We start from the raw sequence: 10,434 nt of genomic DNA, 5'->3' as shown, positions 1-10,434 counted from the left end.
CTGACAAGGCCTGACAGTCAGAATGTCAGAACAGAGCAGCCGGACGACACCTAGGGCTTCTTCGGCTCCACAACAACACCAAGGTCCATCCATGCTGCTGCAAGACCCTCCTGGACTTCAGCACACATAGACCATAGACTAGACTCTCCAAGTCGCCATGTACCTGACCTACCTTGATTTATAAGGGAAGTTGGATCCTACAGAGGGGACGAATAGAACAGATCGTTCCTGTCCTCACCACAGAACAACTCGAGCTCTGCATCGAGAGCAGAGCCATCCTAAGAGGAGTACCAAGAGCTCCTCCACCCTTTTCATCGGTCTTCCTCCTCTCCGACAAGGAGGAGACCTCACAGCCGATGAGCAAAGGATCAGCACCGAGCGATCCCCTGCCAAATCTCTCTCTTACACTTTATTGTAACCCCCCTGATTTGGGTGCTCTTAAATACAAAGATCCTCAAACTGCTGGACATAGGGCCCCGATATGCGTGACTTGCATGACTATTACATAGTCCAAGCACTTGAGACGGGGCAGGCGGGTTTCGAATATATTATCCGCCCGCCGCATGTTTTCCATTATCCTAATGAAGAGAAGCACTTTGCCGGTTGGGTCACTTGTTTCAGCTATTCTAGAGATGCGATCTCGATACACAAATGTTGATGCCGTGGACTATGTAAGTACCCTACTCGCATGATATTATAATTAACTACTCTCTCGATACACAAATAGTTAATGACTGCACATTCCCCATTAATTATGCAGGTGTGTAGCAAAACATTGCTTCAAAACAAAGTACACTCATATGTCTTTCCTGGACCCTGAGCTAGTCAACGAGAGAACATGTGGAGGCATGCATGGAAATAAAAGTGGAAGATCTGACGAAGACACTGACTGCCATTTTCGAAAATTTCAAGATGAGTAACAAAACCAAAATACTTCTAGCCTACAACTGCGAGTATGTGTTCTCTACTCTTACTTTTATGCTTGTTTTTGTAGTTACGATTATTCGTTAACTAGGGTTTTGTGATTGCAGCAACCATTTTGCCTTCATTGTTATTGATATTAAAAGAAATCGTATCAAGGTGTGGGACTCAGAAGAAAAAGCCACTTTCTTTGCTCGATCCCCTAGTCGAAGTGCTTAATGCGTAAGCGAACCTAATAACATATTATTTTCTAATCGCACATAACATATTCTAATGTTGCCCCTTTTTCACACTTTATAATGTGGCATAATATCCAGGCAAGAATGGTCGGTGGGACGAATGTCCGATTCCAGGTTGGACCAATGCAATTGGAGACCCTAGACCAACCAGCAGGAAACAATGAATGCGGGTTCTACGTAATGTGGGCAATGCTTCGCTACCTCGGCGTAAAATCGGAGGTGGCAAATCATTTGGTGTGTATAATCCCCATTTTATTTATATCTGTTAATTCAACAAAACGATCTACTTATTTCTCTAACATTTTTGCCTTTCAAAATCAGTTTTTTTGAATTACAGCGCAAGAAATTTAAATACAATAGTCTATAAGAAATGGAGGTCATAGCACTGTCATCGGAGCTAGCATCTTTCATCGTATCGGAGTGCTTGGAAAAAAAAAGAACATTCTCCATTGCATAGTCCGTGAAGTACAAGGCGCAGTACGGGCCAGAGCGGCTCGCTAGACTATTGTAATTTCTTTTTTATTTCAAGGGATCGAGAGCATCATAAGTACATTTGAACTGTAACCGTAACATTTGTAATGTTTTATGTTGATGGACCTGTCGTCTACGTAGCGAATATAAAGCGAAACCTGATTCCAAAAAAAATTATATAAAACAATAAAATGCGAAAAAGAGATCACTGTCGGTTTGCATATCAAGACGGTAGTGATGTCTTGAGCAACATTGCCGGTTTAAAGCTCAAGCCGACAGTGTTGGCTTGAGCATCACCGCCGGCTCGAGCCACAAGGCGGTAGTGTTGGCTTGAGCATCACTGTCAGCTTGAGCCACAACCCGACATTGTTGCCTTGAGCATTACTGTCGGTTCGAGCCACAAGCCGACAGTGTTGGCTTGAGCATCACTGTCGGCTTGTGCCACAAGCTAGCAGTGTTTGCATGAGCATCACTGTTGGCTCGTGCCACAAGCCGACAGTGTGATCTCAACTCACACTGTTGGCTCGTGCCACAAGCCGACAGTGTGATCTCAACTCACACTATCGGTAGTGCCAGGAACCGACAGTCTTGCCTGCACATCACTGACGGTTCTGAGTACCGGCAGTGATGTGAACCCCACATCACTGCGGTATGCCACTGCCAGTTCAAAATCCGGCAGTGAAGGAGGATTTTGAACCAATAGTGATGTCCTGATCTGGGGTAGTGGATGTATGTAGTTATTGTGGGGGCTTTGCTTGGCCTCCTACCCTCACTAAAGGATACTGTGGAGTAGACCGAGGGTGTCCCACAGGAGAAGAAAATCGAAGGATGGACAAAGTAGAACAGGATAGGATCGTAATAAATTCAAGAGTAAATAGCCATTAGTTCGTCCCCTATCATCCTAGTGTCCACTGGGTATTTATAGGTCATACCAGGGGCACAGTAAAATTGCAGTCATCCCTAAGCGGACCAGGGACAATCTTACATGGCCATAAGAGTGTTAAGGACATTCCGTCCTTCACTCTCAAATACTCCTCTGATGCCGTAAGGTTCTCTGTCTCTGGAGACCACCGTCTTTCGTCCTCTATTCATGGCGGGGGGATGTGGCTCCACGAGGGTTCCTTCTTGCCCGGCTGGCCTTGCGAGCAATGCGTAATCTGCAAAAGCACAGGATCAAAGTTACCCTCTCTGGGAGCATCAGTGAGGCCACCCCCTCGCTGATGCTACTCCGTGGGCCGCGACGGGCGAGGCCACACCACATGCTTCTTTAGGTGCGGGGGAAGAGAGCGGGCAAGGGTCCGGACGGGGTATGACGGGGTGGCGCGCCAAAGGCGTCCCCAACAGTTATATGTCTAAAAGTAATAGTTTTGATAGATAGCCTAGTAACAACCAAGCCACCACCTAAAATTTGTCAATTTTGTTCTGTGTATATGACATGGAAAGTGTTTTTATGTCAAACAAAATGTAAAGAATGAAATATAAACTCTTATGAACATGCAAGCAAACAATCCATGGATTATAGCTTCGTTTGTTATTTAATACTGAACTAATCAGCTTGTTAGGGCAACTTATGGTGGATGTCGTTCATATGGGTTCAAGTCGTCGACTTGACATGAGTTCTTGTATTTTCTGGATATACTTAATAACACAAGGAACATCTCCTATATAACCCAACATTTATAAGTTGAGATTTCTCCTATTCGAGAAGGTTCTCGTTTGTGTGTCTGAGCTTATATATATATGTTACAACAAGCCATTGTAGTCTTCAGACTAGACAGCTAATAACAAGCGTGCACGCAGGAGGATGAGGTAATCCAACATTATTCATATAAAATAGATGTAATAATTTATTTGTTACACCAGCACATAGTGCTAAATGGGGATCGCAAATGGTTCAGCCAACAACAACGAATCGACGGTATCCTTTAAGTTATGGCAGTTTGTGAAATTTTCCCCTTTGTTGTACATGAATTCCATCGTCCTCGTCAAGTTGAATATCCTCTCCAGTATTTGCTTTGGATAGGCATTATTGTCTGTGTTAAGCCACTCGCTGTTAAAATCTTTCCATGATTCCTCTTTGAGTACGTGTATCTGCCCACGTGCAACTTCGATCGAGACATTGTGCTCCTTCATGTAGCTATCGATTGTCGAAGCAACATGAGGGATCAGCCGCTCTCGCTGCATGAAGTTAAATATTCAAGATATTAGTAAGAGAAAGGCAAACTCATGCCAAGCATTACCCTAGGACCATAAAAAATGATTTTTAGAGGCGTAATCTGTTTACAGCAGTACTGCACGGTTAGAAATTACTGCTGCCGGTGCAGTGAGCCAGAGTGGACCGTCGCAAAAACTATCATGGAAAATTGCTCTCCAGAGCCGGTCAATATAGCAGAGCCCTGGTCAATTAATGTAAGCAATAGCGAGTAACCATTAGCACTTAATTTTCACCGATGGTTTTTTTATGACAACCACGGTGGAAATATGGGCATTTTCACTAGTGGTAGGCTTATCTTAGCCACCATTGTAGATGCACTTTCAGTAGTAATCTGCTTAAGCACCCTTAATTGGAAATGCCGCACTATATGTTCTTCCCCGTGCTATAGCATTCTATTTAGGGAGCTTTTGGAGGCATAAAAGGTGGTAAAATATATGGAGATGTTGCTATGTCATATTAGAGTTTGCTGCTAATTTTTTGGCTTACTTAGGGCAGTTCCAATGGAACATTAATGGTGGTTTCTATTTTTATTAAACGAGATGCCAGATGACCACCTAAGAGGCTAACATGGTAAGCTAATTAACGAGGAAAGAGAATGAAAACAGAGGAAATCGTTTCTTCACATAGAAACGGCCTCTTCGCTTCGACCCATGCACGGAGCAACGATGAAATCGCCCGGTTTCTATCCAGGGCGGCACGCGTGCGCTCGCCCGCGCCCGCACCGGCCGCGCCCTCGTCGGCCCCGCTCGCCCGCTCTCGGTCCGCGACGGCTTCGTGGACCTCGCCGAGTTCGTCGCCTTCCATTGCAGCAACGGGGAGGAGGAGGGCAGGGAGGACGCCACCGAGGCCAAGCTGCGGGAGGCGTTCCGCATCTACAATGCCGACCGCAACGGGCTGAACTCCGCGCGGGAGCTCCGCCGCGTCCTGCGCCAGCTCGGCCGAGCTGCAGGCTGCGCTCACCGTATGCGCTGGCCGTATGTGCTGGATAATTAAAGCACAGCCTGTATAATTAAAGCTTACTTTACGACTTACTCCGTATAGAAACACCTTTTGTAGTAATGTATTTAGCTTGTCAGAAAATTCCCTCTGTGTGGCTTCATTGTAAAGCAATGTTATGTGAAAAATAATATCAAACTCAAATTCCAAACTGAAAAATGGGAATTATGATCCCGCGTTAGGCTTTAAATTAAGATTGATATATATATATATATATATATATATATATATATATATATATATATAAAACCAAGTAATGGGATATTACCTCATATGACTCGAGGTCATCTACTAGTCTGAGAATCACGGAAAGTGCTTGCACCATTCTAGGTACACTGGAAACCCAATCAAAGCATTCCTCTGTTGCTATATCATGCATCCCAACCAAGGAAGCACATGACAAAAAGGGACATCCGCCGGTCATCATCGAAACCTTCAGATGTTCTTCAACAGACTTTGGAATGTATCCTTCTTGAAGCATTTTTACCTCCTTGTTGTAGCTTCTTACTATGTCTTTTGCCTATAAATAGAAGATAGTTTTTTTTAGTGAAACAGGAGGGGTTTCCCCCTACTGGATTTTATTAAACAACGAACTAAAAGGTTTACAAAGACGAAGAAAGAAACAAAAAAAGATCATACAAATTACACATAAGCTTCTGAATATATGAAATTTTTCACATATCAAAAAGCTAAATCGAGTATGTGTTTATAAACATGTTTGTGATAATAGCATAGCATCAAGTTAGCATGCAAAGCTACTAGCTAAATACTATATACACCTAATGATTTCCCGGATAATCATTCAGAGATTGAGACCCAAAAGGCTGAAACATCTAGATAAGTAAGCCAACTTACAGAGTATCTTAGATATGGCATTCGATATTTCTCCTCCTGGCGGAGCATATTTTCAATGGTTTCGTAGCTATTGAATATTTTCTCCAAAGCAAATTTCATGCACTCTGGAAGGTCACGAGCCCCCTTTGAATCCCAGCTGGAAATAATAGTTCACGAAAATTTGTGAGTTCTACATGATCACAATGATATAAAAATATTACTACATACATAGTTATAATAAAATGTTAGTACATACATGCAGAAACTTTTCTATGCAATTCTACTATGTAATTATTTATTATACACTCACTACTACAAAAACAAATTTGTGACACTGGACTTTGCACCGGTACACATAACATTAGTACTGGCCGTTCTAAACCTATTTTCATTCGTGTTTTTACCAACCGTCAGTGTGAAAGGCCAGCGAAAATCACGAATTTCACAGGCGTCTTCTAGAGAACCCCCACTATAAATATTTACACCGGCGGTTTCCTTGTAAATCGATTTACACTAGCTATTTTCTTAAGAAAACCGTCACTATAAATGATTTTTTTATTATTGCAAATGGGCTAAAAAATAGCAAATTATCCGAGGAGGCTCGCACGATGCAGCCACAACGGTTATCCAAGAAACCTAGGAATTGAACTCAGCACCTCAAACCTCCCGTGTTACACCCCATACCACTTGTGACTAAATAGCAGAAATATTCCCTTAGTATTCAGTCCGGCAAATTTTAAAATGGTGATTTAAAGCCCTAAATGGATTCAAATGAAAAGGTTTCAACTACAAAGTTTTAGATCTCCTCGAGATCTACAACTTTTCTTTTGATCGTTTTCCTATCCGAGGTCATTTGTGAAATTCAAGAAAAATATGAATTTTAAAGTAGTTAATCTTAAAACATAATTATTTTAAATGAAAACGTTATCAACTAGAAAGTTGTAGAACTTTTTGAGTCCTACAACTTTTGTGTAGAACATTTCTCCACCCGAGATTATTTGGAAAACTCAAAAACTTAATTTCGAATTATTTGTAGTGATGCTAGCTAGGTTAAGAAAACCACTAGTATAAAAGCATTTTTACTAGCTATTTTCTTGAGGCTACCGTTGGTCGAAATCATGTATTTTTATTGGTGATAGACTTAAGAAAACAGGCAGTAAAAATAAGTTTACACTGGCGGTTCATGGCCTGGACCCATTGTTTCATTTCTAGTGGTGCCTATACATTATGAACCATCAATAAAAAAAATAGCAACCATATATCAGCGAAAATCAATTGTGTACTAGTGTTGTTCACAGAGGTGGTCCTCTTGTTGTACGGTCAATAGAAATCATCTAGGGTACAAAATGGCCATGGCCTACCTTTGCAAATCGATTTTCAAAGGTAAGGTCTCTTAAAAAATCTACTTTATAAATGTGGCTATTTCCAGAGGTGCATCTTCTACCTTTGTAAATAGTTGTCACACATTTTCATATGATGTCAGATGATAAGGACAAACATATATATACTCCCTCCGTCCTAAAATAAGTGTCGTTCTCGCTTCCTGAGGAGTCAAATGCTTTTATCTCTGACAAAAGATATACTAGAAAATATTAATATTTATAGTACATAATTAGTATTATTAGATAGATTATTGAATTTATTTTCATAATAAATTTATTTGGAGATATATGTTGCTAATATTTTCTTCAAACCTAATCAAACTAGAGAAAACCTGACCGCCATGAATGCCATAGCGACACTTATTTTAGAACGGAGGGAGTATCAAAATTGTAGGTTCAACGTGATCTTTAATTTTGTAGCTCACAACTTCTATATTTTAAAACTCATATTTTAATTCAAATTATGATTTTTTTCCAAACAATCCTTGATATTTATATGGTCTGTATCAAAGTTTTAGCTCTCGGGGGGTCTTTAGTTGGCAAGTTTTTATTTGAGATATTTTATGGCACTATATATCCATTTTAAATTATCAAATTTTGAAATTCAAAACTTTTAACCACCTCGGATGCTGACATGCGGTCTATACCAACGTTGTAGCTCTTGCCACGATCTATAAATTTGTAGTTTGCATTTTTTTTAGTTTTAGATAGTTGACAGGGCCCAAATATTTGGTTCAACTTCTCAATTTTATGTGTGAACTAAGCCGAAGATGAACTGAAAAAAATAACACATTACTATTATTTATAGTATGGTCGCATCAAGGAAATAATATATACTCTATTTTTCTAACATCATATATAAAGAACTTTGACCCCCTTTTTCTAATCGAACACATACATATAAATTATAGCTAGAAAAAGTAGCATAGATTTTTCTTTATTCTTCCATGTATATTTTCTACTGTAAAGATAGACACAATTTCTGTGAACCTAAGATAAAGATACTTTTAAGTAGGGAAGCAATACAAACCTTTCCATGCACTTGGTAAATAATTCACATTCTTCGGGAGTTGCATAAGAATAAAAAATATCATCCACAATGGTCGCAATTGCTATATTCATTGTCAATATTATTCGGGCTCGTGAATAACATGGTTCGTAGTATACCCCTAATATCCACAAATAGCACTCCACGATTCTATCTCGAGCAAATGGAAGCCTCGATTCAATATCCATATCCTTCCACCACCTATAAATTTATTAGAGGTACTATTATCAGTAATATAATGGAATTAGTTTGCAATATGAAATATAATTAGATGATAAATTCGTAATGAAAAGAGTTACTTGACCTTGTAATGATATCCAGCTCTTGTCGGTGATGGAGCTGCATAATATTTGAGTTCAACTTTGCAAGTTGCAACACCGTCTCATGCAACGTGGCATCTTTCTCATACGCAGAGATGTAATACTTTGACTCGTAAATTCTAACTCTTCTAGGAAGAGGGATCTCAAGTGAAGATTTTATTTCACGTGCCAATGATGACTCTTCCATGTAAGGTATCATTCTTTCTAAACGTGTTTGGCTGAATAGTACAGCTTCCTCGAGTATTACCTCTCCATGGGTCCTCATATGCGAAGCATTGTAAAGGTTCAGTAGGTCTTTAGGACCGTCCACTAGAAAACCTCCTTCTTCGTCTTTGAACCTCACAAACACATCTGAAATATGGTGCAGATTTTTTCAGCTTGAATTTCGATAAGTTGAAGAAAGTACCGCCTCCATTTCAAATTATAAGATGTTTTGATTTTTCTAGATACATGCTTTCCAAATTATAAGACATGACGTATAGCAAAAGTTACGTGTCTAGAAAAGCTAAAATATCTTATAATCAGCGACGAAGCCAGGAATCGACGAAGCCAGGGCTGGCTTCCTCTTCTTCTTCTTCCAGCCCCTCCTTGCCTTCTTCTTCCTCCTCATGGCGGTAGCCCGGCGGGCTCCATGTAAATCATGGCCGTAGGGGGGGGCTGGAGCACGGGTAGCCCCCCGCTGGCTTCGTCGCTGCTTATAATACTAATTTGGAATGAACGGAGCACAATATATATATCCTTTATTCTAAGACTTGGTAATGCAGTGATTAGTTGCGGTGTATGTTCGTGTGTCGCTACCTGGCGAGACCGTGTATCGATGTTTTCGAAGTAGACAAAACCACAGTGCTACAGTCCCAAGATCATAGCCGCTGACATCAGCAGTCTCAATCTGTGCTAGTGCCGCACTGATCTCTTCTTCGAACAGATGATCCAAGCATAGACGCTCCAATGCATCGATGAGTTGCAGCCTACTAGCAGCAGTCGCAGTAGATGAACTCGCTATCATTTCGGCCACTTCTTCCTTGAGTTTATCCTCTCGTTCTGTCATCTGCCGAAAATAGTACAATTCAAATATAATTTTCATTATTCCATTAGAAGAAAAACCTAAGAATATATCACAAATATAATTACAGGTATCCGATGAGAAAAGAAAGTACTATATCTGTAAATAGCCAGATACCTGTTGTTGCGATGAAGCTGCTGGGTTGGAGTAGCCGAGGAAGGTATCTCCCCATATGGATGGGTGGAAAATGCCAGTGTTCTGCTTCAGGCGGTTGTCACCTTTGTTGTCAGGGTCATCTTGATGGCGTGTTCTTGTGGCGGAACATTGCAACCTGCTGGGCCGCCGCCATGAAATGCCGCCTGGCCATTGCCTGATGAGCGGCGGCGGCGATGCCACAGCAGCAGAAATGTAGTTGCAGGTCCTCATGATGCTGCTTCCAGCCTTCCACTCTTGTGGTTTCAAGGAGAACTGCTGGCTAAGTATATATATAGAGAGAAATTACTGCTGCTGTGAATCTCTCCAGAGTATATTTTTCTTACTTGCACTCAACTACATAGATAGGTAACCTCGTCTCAGGTCGCGCTCACTTCCGTGTTGCAATCGTCGCCTTGTAATTTATGCATGCCTATCAATTTGGTAGCTAGCACTACAGGAACTGCTGGCTTTCCCGAGTGCCAGTTGCACTCGGGGAAGGCCCAGTTGCACTCGGGGAAGCCTTCCCCAAGTGTAACACTCGGGAAAGAGCCTCCGGCTAATCCTCTCACGGGAAAGTCGCCTTCCCCGAGTGTCAAAAATCGTGCACTCGGGGAAGGCTTTGCCGAGTGCCGTGTTGGCACTCGGGGAAGACTTGACGCCGTTGGCCGAAGGCCGACGTCGTTTTTTTTTTATTTTCTTCCCCGAGTGCAACACTCGGGAAAGATTTTTGAATTTTTTTTAAATACTCTTCCCCGAGTGCCACAGCTCAGGCACTCGGGGAAGAAATTTGTTTTTTTTTTTAAAAATCCC

The 10,434-nt window shown here is 41.4% G+C and overlaps 1 protein-coding gene across 1 annotated transcript; it reads right to left on the bottom strand.

Moving 5' to 3' along the window:
- Positions 1-3,503: 3,503 nt before the first annotated feature.
- LOC136518681 (alpha-terpineol synthase, chloroplastic-like) lies at positions 3,504-9,855 on the bottom strand. Its single transcript, XM_066512362.1, has 7 exons — positions 9,607-9,855; positions 9,225-9,474; positions 8,411-8,777; positions 8,089-8,307; positions 5,698-5,833; positions 5,111-5,362; positions 3,504-3,809 (listed from the first exon to the last, which is right to left on the bottom strand). Exons 1-7 carry the CDS (start codon positions 9,853-9,855, stop codon positions 3,504-3,506), a joined length of 1,779 nt encoding a protein of 592 aa, XP_066368459.1.
- Between the last annotated feature and the right edge of the window lie 579 nt (positions 9,856-10,434).

The sequence above is a fragment of the Miscanthus floridulus genome, chromosome 17 (assembly GCF_019320115.1).
Source record: "Miscanthus floridulus cultivar M001 chromosome 17, ASM1932011v1, whole genome shotgun sequence".
Classification (NCBI taxonomy): domain Eukaryota; kingdom Viridiplantae; phylum Streptophyta; class Magnoliopsida; order Poales; family Poaceae; genus Miscanthus; species Miscanthus floridulus.
Note: the sequence above shows the minus strand (reverse complement) of the source record. Positions and strands in the feature narration are given on the sequence as shown.

Excerpts from the sequence above, each read along its gene's own strand:
- LOC136518681 (XM_066512362.1), bottom strand. The coding sequence starts at position 9,855 with ATGAGGACCTGCAACTACATTTCTGCTGCTGTGGCATCGCCGCCGCCG. Across the intron at positions 8,308-8,410 it reads GAGCTGGATATCATTACAAG|GTGGTGGAAGGATATGGATA; the intron begins GTCAAGTAACTC and ends ATAAATTTATAG. Across the intron at positions 5,834-8,088 it reads TTTACCAAGTGCATGGAAAG|CTGGGATTCAAAGGGGGCTC; the intron begins GTTTGTATTGCT and ends TATTATTTCCAG.